Source organism: Aythya ferina (genome assembly GCF_964211825.1).
Source record: "Aythya ferina genome assembly, chromosome: 4".
Taxonomy (NCBI): domain Eukaryota; kingdom Metazoa; phylum Chordata; class Aves; order Anseriformes; family Anatidae; genus Aythya; species Aythya ferina.
In genome coordinates this window covers 40115602-40136050 of record NC_140300.1, presented here as the reverse complement: position 1 = coordinate 40136050, position 20449 = coordinate 40115602, and the positions used below count along the sequence as shown (strand labels likewise).

General features: G+C 46.1%; 1 protein-coding gene across 5 annotated transcripts in view; it reads left to right on the top strand.

The window, feature by feature from the left end:
* Positions 1-16682, top strand: part of ELF2 (E74 like ETS transcription factor 2) — a 38293-nt gene extending 21611 nt beyond the window's left edge. For 4 of the 5 annotated variants that reach the window (XM_084517396.1, XM_084517395.1, XM_084517399.1 and 1 more), the window contains 6 exons: positions 5901-6014; positions 7045-7218; positions 9231-9317; positions 13683-13875; positions 14248-14601; positions 14981-16682. In XM_084517396.1, the coding sequence (XP_084373522.1) occupies positions 5901-6014; positions 7045-7218; positions 9231-9317; positions 13683-13875; positions 14248-14601; positions 14981-15608 (1550 nt within the window). In that variant the 3' untranslated portion in view covers positions 15609-16682. Of the gene's footprint in view, positions 1-1775; positions 1932-5900; positions 6015-7044; positions 7219-9230; positions 9318-13682; positions 13876-14247; positions 14602-14980 lie in introns of those variants that run through there. The other variant, XM_084517397.1, reaches the window with a different exon arrangement.
* The last annotated feature ends 3767 nt before the right edge of the window (positions 16683-20449 follow it).

Below are 20449 nucleotides of genomic sequence, written 5' to 3'. Positions count from 1 at the left end.
CAGAGGAACACCAGTTAATCTGCAATTCCATGTGGTCGTATTACACCGGTGAATATTTCCTGCCTCTTTGGGCCTCTGACTGCTCCTCCAGAGTAGCCTTTGTAGCCCTCTTTATTAGCCTTCTGCCTAGAAAGAAGGCTTTAAAAGAGAGATTAAAAAATTAAGTGCCCATTTATTTTTTGCCCTATGGACCGTGTTTTTCCCCTGAACTGCTAAGATTTAATAGCATGACAAATCAATTGGTATTTAACATAAAATACTGTAAACCATACAGCTTAAACCCGAGGAGCTGCAGAACTTTCAGGGAAAATCACATTCTTCCTTGAAGTCAGTGTTATGCTTGAATGCTTTACTTTGCCTTTACTTGTATGTAAGTAAGTTCAGGGCAAAATGATCATTTTGTAGATTTATTGTAGTGGTCTACTTTACAGTCTCCAAAATGTGTAGGCCTGTATTTTTTCAGCTGATAGGAATCCCTTGGGCATCCATCTCTCTGTGGGATCAGACTGAAGAACTCGAATGATGTGTGCAGCTGTTCTCGGCCATTCCACGTGAATTGGCAAACACCATGCTAAGACTGCTGCGGTAAATAAATGCTGCTTGGAAAACTGGTATTAAGCCAAAAGCTCGATACTTTGTACTCTTTTTCAAATTATTATCATAATTCTTTTCAGATGCATGGTGTTGGTCAAAAATCACATGCGTGGGTTCCTTGGAAGTGCTTATTCAAAAAGTTTGTTTTTGTTTTTTTTATGTTTCTTTTTATGTTTTTTTTTTTTTTTAATGTTTTTTTTTTCCTTCTGTTTTTGTTTTTTGTTTTTGTGTTTCTTTGTTATGCCTTAGGCACAACCTCATTCTACTTGTAGGGGGTAGAGGGAGCAGCTGGGATACCTGCCAGACACTTCGTTTTGTGGCTGGAAGTTGCAGCCAGCGATGTCCTTGCTGAATTCCGTGCGGATCAGTAAGGCAACAAAGTGTGAATGCATCTTTTGGAGGGTACAAGGGCGTGAGCTGCTGTTGTCACAGGCCTGGGTCTTCCAAGGTGTGTGGTGGCTCGGCGCACCCTTTGGGTCCATACCTAAGCTGCCCAGCTATTTTCAAGGGTATTTCTGGTGCTGTGGACCTAGCTGCTTGCTGAAGAGATGCGCTGGGTAAATGGTGCTTTTTAATGCCGGTAGGTGCCCGGACAGTGACAGGAGCACGTGGCTCCATACCGAGCACTGAAATAGCCGGGTTAGCAGCGCTGTTAGCCTAGGGCGCGCTGCGGGAGGCTTCCACTTCACCTCGAGGGATCTTTAACGAAGGGCCGTGAAGTTTGGTTGCGCGTTCAGGCGTGTGCCCACGCGGGCTGCCTCCCCTCGTCCTTGGGCTCGTCCCCACCGGAAAAACTCCAGCGGGAGCACACCGCGGGGTCCCCTAGCGGCACTGCCGCGCTCCCCCTCCCTGCAGAGCCCGGGGGCAGAGCAGACACCGCGTGTGGGGTGTGCGCGTTGCGGAGCGGGGCCGCGAGCCCCTCAGCCCCGAGCGTGGTTCCTCGGCAGCGCCGGGAGGGGCCCGGGGGGGCCGCAGCGGCTCGGGCTCCCCCCGCGGCGCGGCGCGGCACTTCCTGTCTGGGGCCGGCGGCGGAAGGATCGGCCCCGGCCGCCCCGCAGGAAGCGCTCCCGCTGCCGCCGCCGCCGCGGTGCCCGCCCGGCTCTGCCCGGACCCGCCTGGGAGCGCCACGGCCCCGCCGCGGGGGCGCGCCCCCTCCCCCGCCCCCCCCCCCCCCTCCCTCTCCCGCCCTCCTCCTCCTCCTCCTCCTCTTCTTCCGCCGGCCCCGCGCGCGCGCGCGCGCGCCCGGCGGGCAACGTGAAGGCGCTGGGGCAGCGTAAACATGGCGGCGGCCCTGCACGAGGGGCCCACCAACCAGCTCGACCTCCTCATCCGCGCCGGTAAGGGCAGGGCAGGGCACGGCGGGGCTGGGCTGGGCAGGGCAGGGCAGGCGGGGCGGCACCGGGCGGGGGACGCGGCGGCGGCACCGGGCGGGCGGCACCTGCACACGGGCACAGCAGCAGCGGCGGGGCCGCAACCAGGAAGTGCGCGGGGCGCCCGCCCGTCCTGCCGCACCCCCCCCCGGGCTGAGCCGGGCGCTCCCGCCGCACGCGTGGGGTCCCCAACACCCCCCCCCCCTCCCGCCCCGCAACGGAAGCGCCGCGCTCCGCCGGGCCCCCGGTACCGCGGGGGGGTGTGGGGGGGGGTGAGGGGGGAGTGCCGGCCGCGCGGCGCCCAATGGGGGGCGGCGGCGGGGCGGCGGGGCGGGGCGGGGCGCGGCGGCGGCCAATGGGAGCGCGGCGGAGCGGCGGCCGCCCGGGGCGCTGGCGGGGCGCGCGCGCGCTCGCGCGGGGCCGGGGGCAGCGCGGTGTAAACACGGAAGTGGCGCCGCGCCGCCACGCGCCGCACGTGGGCACGGCCCGGGGGGTGAGGGGGGGTCTGGTGCTGGGTTGGCACAGCCTGGGGAAGGCGCTGAGGGGCCTCCTGCCGAGCGGGCCTTGGGCAACCGCTGTGCCTCCTGAAATGAGCCTGTAAGGTAGCACAGCCAAATGTTAAGCGATTTGTTCGAGCCGAGCAGTTTGTTTTAGCTCGGGGAGTCTTTTATGCCTGCCCACATCACGTTACGAACGCAGTAGGAAATTGGTGACTCAGACGATTTTCAAAAACGTGGTCCCACACGTTGTTCTCGGGTTGGAAACCTTCTGCCTTGATGGTACCGTGCTTGTGTGCCACAGCCGCGGAGGCACTGAGAGCAGAGCAGGGCTGCTGTGGAGCAGTGCGTGTCTCAGCACAAGCTACAGCAGCTTGAAAGGTACCGCACGGTAAATAACCACCAGTGGTTTTCCGTGCTGGTGCCTCTTCATCAAAGTTGGCGCTTTACTGAGGAACCCTGCTGCTCTAGGTTGCTTTTCTCCCCCATCCTTCTCACGAGAAGTGCTACCAAGCCTTGTGGCACATGTCATTTGGTCGAGCATGCTTTATCTGGTCCTCTTCAGGAACAGCCTCCCGGCTTCTGCTTGTCCCATCCACTCTCTGTGAACCTGTGCCCTCACTTCATCCTTGGTTCTTCTTTTCTAGCTCTATTTTTTACCTCCTGATGGAGTACTTGGACTCGCTCCCATCTATTAATTAGACACTTTCTAGAGTGGCAAAAAGGTACTTTATGTAAAGCTTGCATTGAGATGTGATTTGCGCTGATATGTGACACGGAGCATTTCCAGGTGTGTTGGTGCAGTGACGTTGCCTCATCACACCTAAAAACTGTCAGAAAACTCCCTGGGGAGACAAGTGCTTCTGAGCCCCAAGCCCTGGGCTGGCTAAAGGAGAAGCTGGCAAGCTCAGAAGACTTCAGACGTGATGGTGGTGCTTATTTTATTAGGTGTTTTCAGAGATGTCTTTTGGCGGCATTAGTTTAACTGCCATGACAGGCAGGCAGCGTGTGCTCTGTTCAGCCACAGGCAGCAGCGTTGCTATTTTTTGCTTGGTATTTGTTAGATGGCAATTTCCACGTAGACCTGGGTAGCTTCTGTTGAGAAAACATCTGTGAAGTTTATAATTTCTAATATCAGAGGCTTCTGACAGCCAGGTAGTGCTCTTTCTATTGGAAATGGGATGGCTACTGAGGGCAAAGGTGGGCTGGCTCCTTTGCTCCCTGGCTTTCTCGCTGTGCAATTGCAGCCTTGGTCCCTGATGCTGGGGGGCTTGCATCTCCTTTCCTCACGGTCTAGCCCCTAATCAGGTTGGCATAATACTGGAAAAGTACAAAAATGGATTTAAGCTACCTTTATCGCCTTGTTCCTGCTCTGTGCCAAGCACCTCGTGGTGCAGCTCACAGGCGTTACCTGCAGGAAATACCTTGCAGCTTTGGGCAAAAGCAGAAAAACCTGGGATGCCTGTAAGCAGTTAGGAATGGATGGCCTGGGGAAGCCGATTCAGCGCTCTGCCTTGCTGCTGAGACGTGGCAGCTGTGTGAAGCCCGGCGGGTTCAGCACCCGGAGCTGGCACCCAGGCTGCCCCTTACCCCCGCGGTAACCAGCAGGAACAGAAATAGAAATTCTTGCTGGGGGAGAGGGTGATGGAAAAGCTTTGTCGACCTGCTTTAAATCATTTTTTCCATGCTGCAGATTAATAATAGTCTAAACGCTGACTGGGAGTTCCTGGTTTTGGTGTTGGGGTGGCACTGATACAGGTGTAACTGCTGGGCTCTGAAGGCCAGGGCAAAGCGTTGTCCGGCAGGTGAGGGGGAACCAAGTCACCCGTTCGTGTGAGACCCCACCACCTCAGAAAGAAACCTGCAGGCTGAGGGCTTCCTGCAGGTGCTCAGCGCCTGGCCCGGGACACCCCTCAGCTGTATCCTGGGAGAGAGACACTGAGAGCACCCAGGACCTGCAGGGAAAGGGCTCAGGAGCAGGCTGCCGTGCCCATGGATCAGTGTGGGTAATACCGACCCTTTCTGTTGGCAGGGTTTGCCGTGCCCTCAGGGTAGGCTTTTGTTGTTGAAGCTCAGCCTTATCAGGCGTCTGCTGTTCCAAAAGATAAAGCCCCCTAAATAGCTTGGGGACAGGGCTGTGGCAGAAGCCTCGGTGGGCGGCTGGGATGGTTCAGACCTTTCCTTCACCTGGGATTTTGCATTTAGGTCTCCTCCAGGTTTTGGTCCCGTTATGTGCGTGTTCTGCTGGCTCGTGGGTTTTCCACTTTTGCTTTTAAAGTGGGATATGCTGGGTCTTTTCCCCACATGTGCCTGCACAAATCTCTGTGTGTCTCTAGCGCTTTCCGAAGGCAGAAGCCATGCCAGGAGCGTGGCCCTGCTTCCCCTGAACAGCCGCCAGTTGCTTCTCGGACACTTTCGGTAACGGGATAGGAGCCCTGGAGCTGTCGTGCAGAGCCAGTGCCGAATCCCCTTTCCCTCTCCGGGCTGGAGATAGGTGACCCTGCTCGGCTAAAGATAGAGCAGCCCGGCAGCGGCAGGCAGATTGCCTTACAAGGCTTGGTAACGCAGCGGGGCAGCAGCGGGACGCATACCTTGGGCTGCAGCACCCCGTGCCAGGTGCCTTCGGGGTCCTGCTTCCTCACACTGCCCCGAGGTGAGGAGCTGGCCCGACGGGGATCGGAGCCCCCTGCGAAGCCTCTTCATTTTCCTTGTGCCCAGCTCCAGCCGTCTGCGCCGCATCGGAGTTTCAATGGGCTCTCTCCAAGTTACTTCAAATTAGCTTTGATTGATTGCTTAGCTTTCAGAAACTTTCTGAACTTGAAAAAAGAGACTTTTACCCTTTTCCCCTATTGCTTAAAAAAACACACTCATAGTCTTTGAATGCTTTTTTTTTTTTTTTTTTTTAACCCTGCTAAGCCCAACTCACAGATATTCTTAACAGCAGGACCCCAAACTGGATATAACTGTTTTGCAAGCTCATTGTGTATTTATATGTATGTTTTTTGTTCAGATAGACTGAAAATCAGGAGAGAGGTGACCTTTATATTGTAATGGGCTAGTAGCTGGAGATGGGATTCCTTTCTTCCTCTGCTGTGCCAGTGTGCAACCATCTTTAGTACAATCTGGTGTATTCTGGTTAAATCAGAGGTGGAAAGCAAATCCCAAAAGTTTGCTGCTGCAAGCTCCTGAACTCCTGATAGATATGGGGAGTTGGCTGTGAACCAGAAATCTCAGCTAAGAAGTGCCGGTAGTGGTGCTTCTTGTCAGTTACTTGTCTCGTGTCTTCCCTGAACATTTCTGTTGGCAGCAAGGTGCAAAGACACCTGGCAATTTGTGGATCTACATGGTTAAGACTGAATAGCATTGCTGTACAGCGATACCTGTAGGCTGCTGTGAGTACTCTGGTGTCATTACACTTTCTTTTTTTTCCTTTTTACAGTGGAAGCATCAGTTCATGGAAGCAATGTACACTGCACAGATAAGACAATTGAAGCCGCAGAGGCCTTGCTTCATATGGAGTCTCCTACCTGCCTGAGAGATGCCAGGAGTCCTGGTATGTCAGCCACAGGTCCTGCTCAGGGAGGGCTTTATTTTTCCCACCTGTTAGTAAAACAATCAAGTTGGGAAACCGGCTTCTGTAGAGACCTATATACTGTTTAAAACATTTTCTTGCTCGTTTCAGTGCTGGTGATTTGAGTTTTTCCACAATTTTTCCATCCTGTAACAAGCATACTTCCAGGTGGTACCATTCACCTGAGATAAGTTGTTGGGTATAGATACTCGAATAGTGACACGCTTAAAATGAACTTTTCCATCTGAACATCAGGAAACGCTTCTCTGACATGTGGGTGACAGAGCACTGGCACAGGCTGCCTAGAGAGGTTGTGGAGCCTCCCTCCTTGGAGATCTTCAAAAGCTGCCTGGACGTGGGCCTGGGCGCTTGGCTCTGGGTGTCCCTGCTTGAGCAGGGGGTTGGACCAGGTGGCCTCAGAGGTCCCTTCCGACCTCAGCCATTCTGTGGTTCTGTGGCCATATTTTATGTGGCTAAAATAGAGTTAATTTAAGGGAAGCCTATTTTCATCTGTTCCTCTATTTTAGAAAGACTGAATAAAGTATGTTTCAAAGTGTTACCAGTTTAAAAAAAAAAATGATTCCTTTAGCTTGATGTTCCTTCCAAAGTTATTTAATCTATGTTGGATGAAATAATGGTTAAACTGAAACCACAAAGCTACAGAATAGGAAATGGAGATTGGGATGCAGTCAGGTCCAGTCCTTAGTTCACCAAGGGTGAGAGATTTTCTAATTTGTTTTGTTTAAAGCTGACTTTAGTTCTAAACGCTATTTCTCTGATAATACTTTGCCTATGCCTAACAGTACTCACAGGTGTGCATGTTTTGGGGATTGATTTTCTACATGATAGTTTGTTGGAATTGAATCTTGCAATACTATTCTACATCTTGCAATACTATTCTACATCTTGCAATACTATTCTACATTTACAGATACATTAAAATAATTGGGTAGAAACTTCATTGGATGCTCTTTTTTTTTTTTTTTTTTTTTTTTTTGGTCTGTCTTCACAGTGGAAGTTTTTGTCCCTCCTTGTGTGTCAACCCCAGAATTTATCCATGCGGCCATGAGGCCTGATGTAATCACAGAAACTGTGGTGGAGGTATCAACGGAGGAGTCTGAACCAATGGATGCGTCTCCTGTTCCAACATCCCCTGATATCCATGAACCGATGAAAAAGAAAAAAGGTGTGTATGGCTCTTCTGAGCAGCAATCTCAAAATTTATTTCTTACGTGCACAGCCTCGGATGATGCAGTCGATAGGGGTGTAGGTAGGTTAGATTATCTGATTTCTCTGATCATTTATTAAGATTGATTGAAGTCTGCAATGTGAATTCTTAGAGAATAAGGCTGTGAGAGCAACAGGAAGTAGCAAGAAAATATGTTTCACCAAGCCATGAAGAGAATGTCTTTTCCTATTTAACTGCTCACTGTTTTTTGAGGCTTACAGAGTGAAGGAAGGGTGAAGAAGGATTAAAAGTGGACTTGAGTGGGTAAATGTTGTTTCTCTGAAATACAGATATATTTGGAGAGCAGGTGGTCTCGGCGATCTTCCAATGAAATAGCAGGGAAAAAACATAAATTAGTTTACAAAGTCAGTACAAGATCTTCCTGGCAAGATAAATTCCTTATTAGTCTGATTGGTACGGCTTGGAGAAGACACTGATCATAACAGTAAATGAGGTCTGAGCATTCAGCTGCCAAATGGGGTTGCTCTGAAGGGTTGGCACCTGATAAGGTTTCTCTCTGGACTAGCAGTTTTCTTACAGGCACCAGTATAATTCACTTAGCCACAGAAATGCTTTTTTTTATTAGGGCTTCCAGACACAGACGTGCTAAGATTTGCTTCTAGTTCAGGAAAAAAAAAAAAAAAGCCATGTCATGATAAAGTGGTATAAACCTGAGATCTGCAAGTTTGAGATCTGGTGAAAACACATGCGCGTAGCAGACAACAGTAAATGACATAAGCAAGAAAATGATTACTGCTTTTTTGTAGCTGTACATTGGATTTAAACCACTTGTTTATTTTTCATTGTCTGTTTGAATGGTCATTACTGAGCAGATGAAGTTACAGGGTTCTGCTCAGAAAGTTCAGAAACTTTCTGAACAGCATTTTGTATTTCTTCCTGTTACGCGGTCTAAATCCCAGCTCTTACATGTGTAAGGTCATTCAGCTGTAGTTATAGAGCTATAACTTATGTCTTCATAATTAATTCCTGTTGAAGTCAGTGTTTAGTGAGGAATATTGTTGATCAGCAAAAGTTAATGCTCATGTGCCTGAGGGAGGAGAGTTAATTGCTGCTGCTTCCCTTGAACTGAAGGCAGAAGCTTGCACTGTTTACAGTCTGCTGCCCTGAGGTAGGATCCTCTTCCCTGCATGGGCCTGTTTACCTCGAGTGAAAAGGTCACCGGAGTCTAAAAGGATGAAGAAGCCACAGGCCTCGCTGGGAGAGGATTTCCCTGGCACAGGGAACACAGGCAGCTCTAAGCCTGCCGCCTGCTGAGGAGTCCCCCGCTAAGCCGCCTCTGAGCGGTGTGCGGAGGGCAGGAGGCAGCGTGTGGGAGCCCTGCCAGCCTGCTGAGCGCTGGGGCAGCCTCGCACGGGTGCAGGTAAGCCTCCAGAGCTGCCTCCAGCACTGCCCAGAGCTCCTGGCACCAGGGAGGCTGCCGTGGGGGCCATCGCTGCCATAATGCTCTGCTGGATGCGAATCCTGCACGGCACAACTCCCACGCTGAGCAGAAGCTCGTCTGTAGCTTTTAACGGAGAGATGCAAAGTGGAAGGAAGTGCTTCTGGTTTCAGCTGTACAAATTTCTTAGGAAAACTGACGCTCTGGTCAGCACACGCACTAGAGCCTCAGAAACAAAGCAGAAGGAAGGAGGAATAATAGGTTTCAGAGTAAAGCAGACGCTGGACTAAAAACATGCAAGTACATTGAAGATTTACTTCATATGTTTGGTGCATAGCTCACCTGCCATTACAGCAGCTGAAATTGAGTTAAAGCTGCCTATGAAATAAGCAAGCAAACACTGTATTAAATTGGATGTGCAGTACTAGTAATCTAAGAATGTAAATTTGTACATACCTGTAGCAAGGAAATAGCATAAAAAATGCACAAACTGCTTTTTTAGCAGAGTCAAACTATAAAATAGTTTTATTCTGCATATGATCAATCTTTTTTTTCTGTGTCTTGTGTGCAGCTGGCCGTAAACCGAAGACCCAACAGTCGGCTATTTCAGATGGCTCTCCAGATCTAGGTATCAAGAAGAAGCCTAGAGAAGGCAAAGGTACAGTTTTCCATTTATTAAGTCTTTAGGATCATGAAGTTTATAAGTATTGAATGTCACAGGGAAAGCAGAGATCTTGAAATGTTCGCTGACTGAGTTTGCACTGACTTTGTTAGAGTTTTAACTTCATTTGATGTCTCTGAAGCTGTTTGTACAAGATGTAGCACAAGGCTGTGCGCAACTGTTTTATAAAAGCCCTAGTACACTGTGCAGTTAATAGGCTTTGTGAATTTTCATTTGCTTTGCGTTTATTGCCTCGTGCTGTCTTTTGTGGTTTGCGTTGCCTTGTTGCTAGGCACGTAATTTGTTAAGCTGCCACTGAAAGGCTTGTTCTCCAGCAGAAGCAGCTAATGGGCCTTTGTAATGCTGAGGGTTGGAAATGTGTTCTTAATTGATTCACAAACTTCAGCTGGGAATATGTTGCTTGACTAATAGATTCGGATTGGCTTAAGGGGAAAAACAAATGATGCTGTTTCTCTGCTGCTTGAGTGAGGGGTTTAGTGTAGAAGGGACACGTGTTTTTTATGTTTTTCATGACAAACAGTCATTTTGTGGTATGCAAGCCCTGGCTCTTTGCCCAGCGGTCAGACAGGCTGGTGCACCTGCTCACAGGTTACCTCTCAGTTGCAGTACAGTGCATCAGCTCTTACCCTGGCTGAAGAAGATGGATCTGGTTCCCACTAAACGCTGCTTTGAGATTTTGCTGCAGCAGACAGATTTTAGTGGTTTTCAGAAGCAGCGTGCTAGCTGAAGGACTGTGCAGCTGTCAATATGGGTGATATATAGATGGATATAGATTAGATAGAGATTTCTTTGAGAGCACGATCTCTGCTGTTCACATAATTCCTTATCTGGGTACAGCTTCTGAGTTGTCATGCTTGTGAGCTAAGGAAGAACGGACACTAGCTCATGAAAACCAGTACAGAAAGTAGTTCAACTTCTGCATTGCCCACTGTTGTTGGCTTTGGTCTTGGCTGTAGCAGCGGACCTGAATGAAGGGCACAGATCCTTACATTTGCTGTGCCTAAAAGTACATACTTTGATTTTTATTTTCATATTTTGTTTTTAGTGTTCTTAAAGCCTTCTTTGTAATTCTGATTTTGCTATTAGAACTTTCTGTTATTTGTGGAGTACTTGTGAACTGCTTGGTTCCTAGTTTGCTGCACAAATTACTTTGAGAAAGGAGGCCTGTGTTTCTGTCCAGTCCAGTCTTTGTCTCTACTGGTGATTTCTTTCTCTAGCTGTTCTGTTTTATGAAGTGCGAGATGTGACTACTTTTTGATAAATTTCTGTGGACCGTTGTAATATGTGTTGTTCTTATTCCATTCTCATTTTACTCTAGAGCTGGCATAAAATACATTTGCTTTCTTAATGTAGGATAACTTGATGTCCTGCAAAATAGTTTGTTACTTTTTTTTTTTTTTTTTTTACTATTTATTTAAAAAAAAATGGCTTGCAAATGTAGGCTATTTTACATGTAGCATGTTTTAGGAAAGCCCAGGAATTATTCCTAGCGCTGTTTACTGTCAACAGAGTTAAATCGAGGAGGAGGAGGACAGCTGGTTGTGCACAGTTGGAAAGGGGAAAGGGGATCTCTCGTTGTCTGTAGGCACTCCTTCCTGTGCGTTCCTGATGCTCTGTGGTGCAAAGTGAGGCAGCTGTAAATATGATTTAATTGCCCCCTTCACTTTATTATACAGGAAGAACTGAAGACTATTTATTTATTCAGTGGCATAAAAGTACTATTATTTGTCTTCACTTACAGGATTGGCAGTTTAGGTCTAATTTCTCTTCTCTTACTTTGTTTTTTCCTTTGCTTAAATACTCTTTAAGTGGAGTAGCTAGCATAAAGCTGCAGGAGATTTTTCCTTCCATTGGAGGAAGCAAAACAGGCCTTGGGCCTCCCCTCGTAGATGCTGGTACGAATGTGACAGTTTGTCACTGCACACGATGCCTTGTGTTAGTCGCATACTTTCTGGCTATTAATCCTTCTATTTCGAGACTGTGGCTGACGTTCTTAAATAGCTGGCAGTTGTAATGATCAGCCAGCCACAAAAATGTCTTTCATTGTGCAAAATCTGCTCCATATGAAGCTAAGGCAGACAGGTAATGATCGTGTCTGGCTCAGTGCCTGCTTCTAGTATTGGTGAGCCGGGGACCTCGTAGGAGTGGAGGTGAGAACTGCATGCTCTTACAGGAGACTTCTCTCTCCCTAGCCACGTGCAGTACACGTTCACTTCTACCAGGCTGGGCTTCCAGATGCTTAAGAGTGGCCCAAATGTAAACTTGCTCAGATTATATGTTCTACAGCCATGTCTTCCTCTTCCTCAGGGGTCTGTAGGCTTGGATCCCTAGTATTAGGGAAGTAATCGTTCTAGGGAAAAAGGGTTTAAAAAATGATTCAAAATTAAACATTTCTAAAATTAGCTTTTGTGTTAAATGCATTGCAGCTACAGTTGGCAGAGCAGGATGCCTGTGGTATTGCTGGAACTTACTGGCATAGCAGAGTGCTTCTGGGTAGTGTAACTATCCCACAGCCTTCCTGTGGAAAGAAATTACTTAGGTCAGTAACGAGTATGAGGGAAAAGAAAAAAAACTGTTGAGTCAGCAGCACTGTTCCAGCAGAAAAATTAGGCACTTCAGGGAATGATTTCTCTTGAAGTTCATGTTTGCTTCCTAATGCTGTGGCCCACTTTTGTTTCTGCAAAGAATCTATTGCAGACTCCTACAGGATTTGTTGGTGAACCCAGGAACTCTGTTTCTGAGGAGCTAAAAGGGGGAGAATAAAGGATTAATTCCAAGGAATATGCTGCAAGTTATTACGTTTTCGCTAGTAAAAGTCTTCCTGGTGTGAGAGCTTACTGGTCATTTGTTATATGCAGTTTGTCAAAATTACCCTTCCTGTACCTAAAATAGAGCATTAAGTTTATCTGGGATGTTTCCAGGATTCTGGAGTTTTCTTCTTGATTCTTTTTCTTATATAGATCCTATTGGGATTTCTCTGAAATTGACAGCAGAAGCTGGATTTTGATAGCTCTTGACTCAGTACTTGCTGTTTATTGGAGAACTTAATAAAATACATTTATTGTCCGTCTCTGAGGTGGTCATCCAGAAGATGAAAATTATAGTTTTTTTCTCCTTTGAGGTCTTTCAAAGACACCTAATTACTTGGAGTCTGCAACAGTGGTCCTTAACCCATCTTAGTGCATATTTAGTTGTCTTCAGCATGGCATAACAAATGCTATGCTGGGCCACTAAATTTCAGGTGTTATTGACCTTTTGCACACACACACAAAAATACTTTAATGTGTTTATTTTTGGCCTGTGGCACCTGCTGGGGTTTGGAAGCATGATGGAGAGAATTGGGATTACCATTCTGAGGTGGTTGTTCTTGTAACTCTGGATTGTTTCAGCAGCCTTCTCCAAATAGGAATGTGAAATAGGAATGTGATCTGTGTGGTGTTTTTGTTTTGTTTTTTGTTTTTTCTCCCCCCACCCCTTTTCCTAGGTGTAATTGGTATAGTCAGTGTCCAGACAACCCCCATATTATGTTTTATGCCATTCTGATAGTCATCATCCTGAACCCTGTTTTGGGGCTTCTCTAGTGAAAATTGTACAGCCCTATAATACTTCAGAAGTCTGTTTGTTTCTTCTTCTGTAGGCTGACTTCCTTCTGTACCCCCCAAATTACTGAAAGGTCCGTGGCATTTCAGCCCTGTGAATACTTGTGGGGAGTAGTGGGACAGGCTTTGCACCTAGCAGAGCATTGGTCACTCTGTGGGGTAGATTTGGGTCAGGATGTGGGGCTGTCAGCAACAGTTGTGAGAGCTCCTTTGGTGCTGAAGTCCCGCACAAGAAAGCAGGAAGATCCTGGGCAGGAGGTTATGGCCCTATCGCAGTTTGAGATGTTTTATTATTGAAGGTTGTACGCCTTTAAAAATAGATTGATTTATATCTTCCCTTCCGTCCTTCAGCATCATAAAATGCACTGGTATTTCCATTCCCTGCTTAAGAAAATAGAAGAAAATTACGAGCTCTCTTCCCCTGTGTTGAGCAGCTGTAGGTTCTAGTGACTTGGAGCACTCTCACACTTTTTTTTTTTTCCTCAGGAACTAAGAATGTGTGCTGAATTGAAGAGGTTCCTGTGCTTATATAGCAGCTCACTTGGATTAGCTCCTTTCAGAATGTAAATATTTATGGAAGCTTTACTAAACAGACTGAATGAACTCTTGCAGGTTGCATTACATACTATTCTCTGCGTAGCATTCGCTTGCAGTTCAGGCCATTCAGAGTTACCTATATATGGAGAACTTTCGGTTGTCTTTAAAAGTGGGTTTCTCATATTCATGTATTTTCTGATTATAGGTAATACAACGTACTTATGGGAGTTTCTCCTGGACCTTCTCCAGGACAAAAATACTTGTCCTCGGTACATTAAGTGGACTCAGCGAGAGAAGGGGATCTTTAAACTTGTGGACTCCAAAGCCGTCTCCAAACTATGGGGAAAACACAAAAACAAACCTGACATGAACTACGAGACTATGGGGAGAGCTTTGAGGTAAAATCTTCTATATGCTTAGCTTTGCTACTATAATTTCACCTATAGCAATAGTGCAAATTCTGAAAAGTTTAAGATTTTTGTCCTCTTGCTGACTTGTCTTTAAAAAGCAGCAGTCTTGCAGATCATACTGCGTTTTGTGTTACCAGTTAACTTGCAATTTAAGCTCTGAAGTTTGTGTAAAAAGTCATTTTTCAATTCTTTTTTTTTTTTAGCTAGATCCTTCAGGTATTACGTCAGTATTGTCTGCCAGCTTCTTTCTGTACCTTCTCACATGTTAGGTATTGCTGTGAATGTTTTCCTGTTAGCACAGAATGAGCTTTTCTTTAAAATTTGCCATGGTACTACTACTAAATTGTGCTTTTCTTGCAGATATTACTATCAAAGAGGAATCCTGGCAAAAGTTGAGGGACAGAGGCTTGTTTATCAGTTTAAGGAGATGCCAAAAAATATAGTTGTCATAGATGATGACAAAAATGAATCCTGCAATGAAGATTTGTCAATGCCTACAGATGAAAAGTCATTGGAGAGAGTGTCTTTATCTGCGGAAAACCTTTTAAAAGCAGCAACGTCTGCACGTGGAGGAAAAAATTCGTCTCAGTTAACCTGTACCAGAACAGAAAAAGCAGTCACCAGAGTCGTGAATATTGCCTCACCAGTGCATGATACATCATCATCTCATCCCTCAACTACCACTACTACTGTCCCAGCAACAACAGCTCCCAGGTTTGTGTTGCGTGGCTTGGGCTTGCCATTTGCTAATGAGTCTTTTGGCTGGGGAACTGTCTTTTAGGTTTTGTTTTTACACTATAAATGCTGGAATTGTTTTCTGATTCGCAAGCAGCAATGGAATATGGTAAATACTATGAAAGTTGTTTGAGATCAGAGCTGACTGTCAACGTGCTTGCCCTCAGGCATATTTTAAAATGACGTAGGAGGAAGTGAAGAGAGAGATGAATGCTGCTAAATTTCCAAACATGATGGATGCACAAAAGGTTTTAAGAACCTATTAAAAACCTTCACATTCTGGATCTGTGTATCTCTGTTTTCAGCTCTACTAGTGTTACCCAGTGTTTTGTCTTAAACATATGTCTTTATTTTGCAGGACTGTACGAGTGGCAATGCAAGTGCCTGTTGTAATGACCTCTCTGGGACAGAAAATTTCAACCGTGGCAGTACAGTCAGTAAACGCAGGGTCGCCGCTAATAACCAACACGAGCCCAACAACAGCGACAACTCCAAAGGTAGTAATCCAGACAATCCCTACTGTGATGCCAACCTCTGCTGAAAACGGAGACAAAATCACAATGCAGCCTGCCAAAATCATTACAATCCCCGCCACGCAACTCACGCAGTGTCAGTTACAAACGAAAACGGGCCTGACAGGGTCGGGAAGTATTAACATCGTTGGAACCCCGCTGGCTGTGAGAGCACTAACCCCAGTGTCTATAGCTCACGGGACACCAGTAATGAGACTATCGGTGCCTGCTCAGCAGGCATCTAGCCAGACTCCTCCCAGGGTCATTAGCGCGGTTATAAAAAATCCAGAAGTTAAATCAGACACAGCGGCTGTAAAACAGGAACGGGAAGTGAAAACGCTGCAGCTTGTACAAGAAGAGAAGCCGGCAGACGGAAGCAAGACTGTAACCCACGTAGTAGTAGTTAGTACGCCCTCAGCTATTGCCCTTCCTGTAGCAGTGAAAACAGAAGGAATCATGACGTGCGAGAAATGAAGAACAGGCTGCGTGGACTTCTAGACTGTTACTCGTTTGGTTATACTGACATAATTGGGGGAGGGAAGTGGACGCGATCACCAAGTTGAAAAGGAAAGTTTGGAACTGTTATATAAACACGCGTATGTTGAAGACTTACTGGAAAAAAAAATATATATTTTCCCGTGTTTCAGTGGGAATTGAACCACATTGCTATGCTGACAGAAACTGCCTCTTCCAGTTGGGAAACGGCTGAACCTATGGAGAAGGAATGATAGAGAAACTGAAAAGGGACCAAACAGTTCACTACGTTATCAAGTTACACTAAGAGCTGGAACACTAAAAAAGAGCTGTGTGAGAGGTTTGCCTTGGTTTTTAGCTTTCAGGGGGAGAGGAAGGTCTCATTGTTAAAAATGGCAAATTCGGTGCGTTTTATATGCAAACCAGCAATCACTACTGTGTGCCCACAGTACTCAACTGGTGCTATGTGAAAAACTCTGCTACTAGGTATTGTAGAATGTGAAATATAAGAGGAGATTTAAGAGCTTCTAAAAGAAGACAGAAACCTAGAGGGATTTTTGTATCATAGCTTAAGCAGATTTAAAACAAAAGCCTTAGACTGATTTTCAGTTATCTTTCTTGAAATAAGCTAATGGCTTGTTTGTGTAAAGCTTTTTTATTAAAAACAAATTTTTAAAGAATCTTGTACCTAGCACAGTATTGTTATAGAATTACATGTAACATATTTTGTATGGTAGTTAAAGTCTGTCTAAATTTCTTAATTGTGGACAAAATGGCAGCAGGCTTTTGGCCTTTTGCTGTAATATGCCTGTGTCTCTCACTTAGCCTTGACATCTGTGCATACATTTCAGTTTCAGCTCTACTCTGTCACTTGAAAGGTCACACCCAGCATGAGCTTTTGTCAGGTAGTTCTAAACCTGTAAATTTTTTTTTAGTTAAAGAGGGAAGTACCAGTGTTCAGAATGAACTATAATAGTTTGTATATTCAACATTTGAAGTATATTCTATTTTGTTGTACTCTTGTTTCAAAGTGTATTCAAGTAGGTTTTAATGAAATATAGAAATGAAATTTAATTGTTTGGTCTGCTTTTTATTTTTAATATGTTGGTTTCATCTCTTAACCTTCTTTTCTGCTTATTTGAAATCTTCTAGGCATTCAGCCTAAGATAGCTGACATAGCGTGGAAATTTGGAACCCCCCCAATACTCCTATACTCTGAATGGCTGAGCAGCTCTCCCACACAGTACACTGAAATATTTTTCACGGAAGTATCTGAGAAGCTTGCAGTAGTTGGTGAGGTAACTTCTGACAGGGGTCTAGTTCTCCTGTGCTTTTTTAGGTGGGTGAGCATACTCAGTGCTCTTGCGTTGTAGCTAATCACATGAGTACTTGCAGTTTCTACTTCAGTAGCTTTAGAAGTTCCTGCCCTCCAGCTGACAGGTGGTAACTTTATGTGCACTCTCAGTTGCTTTAATGCAAAGAAAACAGGGTTTGCTTAAATGACTCTGAGAATCAATAACTTTGAGAGCTCTGTGAACTACTTAATATTCCTCCAGCTACACCTTAATTTCCTAAGGCTGCACTGCAAAGTCAAGGTGGAAGTGAGCAGACCCAGCTACTCGAGTGTACTCATCTCTCTGATCTCACTGAGGCGAGTAGAAAGTAGCAGTAGGTAGAAACTGTGAGGAAAGAGAAATAGGAAGTTGCACTGCTGCTTCTTTTGATGCAGTTATCTTTGACATCTCCAACTGTAAATATTTCAGCTTCTGCACAAGTAAATGATTTTAGATAATATTTTTTTTTCCTCTCTGAATGAAGTAATGATCTAAATAGGGTTTACATTTATAGTTGCACTTAGGCTGTGGGTATCAAGATACATCACATCAGGGTAGGTTCGGGTGAGAACACACAGTTCGTGAATTACTCAGTAGTTACAGCCCATGCGCAAGAGCGTTGCTTAAAATAGGTGCATGGCAGCTTGCCCTGTTTTCATGAGGATCCACGTGGGGGTATGACAGCAAACAACACAGAAGCGTCGCTTCACCTTGTGGGTACCCAGGTGCCCAGAGGAACCCCAAGTTCCTAGCGAGATGCTCTGGAAAGCCTTTGCAGCAGGGACACAAGTCATCTCAAAGTCATAAAAGGCTAAGTGACCATGTAGGTACTTCATGCCTGGAGGAGCAGATTAAACAGAAATCCAGAACTGAAGTCTTGAGTAGTGATAAAGGGGACCAGTGTTAAATAGTTGCACTAGAGTTTATTTTTTCATGTTAGCTTTTAATGCAGAAGAAGGAGTTACCTGCAGAGTCCTAGCAGTAAGCTCCATTCTTCCCTTGGAATGAAATGCGGGGATAGCTCCATACAGCCAAACCAGCCTGTGGGGAACTTAGAAGCCTATGGAGAAAGGATTATTATTATTATTATTTTTTGTACTCTAAGTAGGGAAACAGTTTAAGAACAAATGAACGAACAACCTGAAGCAGGAAAATGAGTTTGGTGTAGGTGGCAGCAATCCCTTCCACCAGCAGTTAATCCAAAGAAGCAGAGGTGGTTACAGATGAACTGTGTTTCCGAGCCTGGAAGTAGAGGACAAAGACTTTCACAGCAGGAAGTGTACAAGAAGGAAGAGGATTTGTGCTGCCAAGGAAGAGGTAGGTTGGAAAGGGAAGCAGGGGGAAGCTGGGCAATGGGTAGGTTTGTTGGGAAGTTTGTGAGGCAACTCTTCTGGACAAAGGGAAACGGAGCAGTACAAAGAGAGGCAGGCAGGCAATGAGGCATGCTGTGGAGGTAGAACAGATAGGATCTAGATGACAACACGGAGGAAATCAATAGTATTTTTAAACCCACGTTTGTCTTTTCTGTAAGAAACCCTTTTTTAAACGGCCGTTATTTGATCTTGTGTAAAAGACGCAGTATCTCACCGCATGAAATGTATATCGCTGGAGTATTTGTAGTTAAGACCTTTCCCACACCTAATTTAGACATGCTGGAGGTCAGCCGGGGCCAAAGTGTCTTCCTGGAAAGGATTTCCAGCTGACTACCTCCTTCTCTTAAGTTAGATCCAGGACTTTGTGGTGTAATGGCAGGAATGAAAGGAATGGAGGAGCAGCTCTCTGCTGCTTGCCCACAGCCATGCCCCGAGGTGCTGCAGCTACTGCCCCTGTTGTGCCTGGTGGCGGTGCTTTGGCTCTCTCCCCTGGCCACGCAGTGAGCAGCACACTGTGTACCAGCTGCCCGGGGATGTTTATCAGATGTGTTAGGTGCTGTGGGAGTCTGGATCTGTAGGAAGATGTGTTGTAACTGAGATGGAAGGGGTGCTCAGCCAGGCTTCAGACAGCAGAGCCCCTTTTTGTTAACTGTATGCCTCTGTACCCCTCTCTCTTTTTTTAAATATTTAGCTGCTAGATATAAATACGGACAGCCTTTCACAGGCAGGGATTTCAATGTGTTTGCGTGGGTGCAGACAAGCATTGCTTGTCTGTGTGTGCGCATGTGGTTCCTCTACATTAATCTGAGATGAGTTATTCTCGAGAATTGTGTCATCTTGGTAATGAGATGTGCTTACAGGAGGCATTCAGCCTCTCCCTGAGGATTTCTACAGCTGAGCTGCAGAAGAGCAAGGTTCCTACCTGTAACCAAAATTCTTTTTTTGGCAAAAACTTCTGCTGGCATCTCAGGTTGAGTGCTTCAGTGAAGGGTTCTGTGCCTTGGCACAACTCCAGTGAGCTGAGTAAAGCATGCTGCTGGGGAAGGCTTAGGGGTCCTCCACTAATTGATTTAATCAATTTTTGGACTTTGGAGAATTATGTCTGAGCTGATCACGGATCAGTGAGCCAGAGGTGGTCAGGTAGTTGGTGGGGAAGTGGCAGGGTGCCTGAAGCCTCAGCTCGTACTGTGACACATGCAGTGGGGATCTCGGTTGTGTAGGAAGGTGCTCACAGCCAGAACAAGCTGAAATTCAATTTCTGCCTTGTAGAGCCATCAAATAGTAGGTATTAAGCTTATTAAATGGGAAAGGTGCAAGTGACAGTATCTACTTCTGATCTAATTGTTATCCAAGGCAGCTAGCTTTTTAATAAGCTTGCAGCAGCTTCTGCCTTTCAGCAAATTAATGAAGTGGGTCACTGCTTCCCTCGGCTAGCTTGAGGGCAGGGGAAAAATCACCACTGCTGAAGCCAATGCAGCTTCTATTCAAGATTAGAGCAGGGGATCTGTTGAGACTTCTAGCCTTGGTGTGCTTATAAGGCAGGCAGCTACAAGAAGGGCTTTGAAGAAATTTTTATTGTAAGAGTCATACTGCTGCACAGAAAAAAAAATAATTAAAAACCTTCCTCCTCCTTCCTGTGAAAAATATTTACTGTACTGATATTTATAGCAGGCAAAAGCATTGCACTGCTGCAGGCCTGCCTCTTGGTGAGTAAAACAAAAGCAAGGGCAATATTTCACTTAAGCTTTCCAAAACAGTCCATTTGCAAGAGCATATTTTATAGCAAGTACTGGAAAAAGGCCAAAACTGACGGGGAAATCACCAGTTAATTTCTGAGTCTTGTCTGCTTTTCCTTAAAATGTATCGGAGAGTGTCCACTGCTGTGTTCTAGCAGGGAGGTGTGATTTTCACATCCCCCCCTCCCTGCATCCCTTCAAAATTGCCCTGTAAGGACATGAAGCAGGGACACTTAATGTCGAGCATCCGGGGTGAAATAAGAGTCCCAGCCCGTTTTACTTCAGAAAGGCTCTGCAGTGATCCTAGAAATCACGCTGTTTGTCCCCACACAATTACTGTTTAAAAGCAGGGTCTGAGTAAAGTGGTGTAAGAACCACCCAAATACCTCCATCCCCCT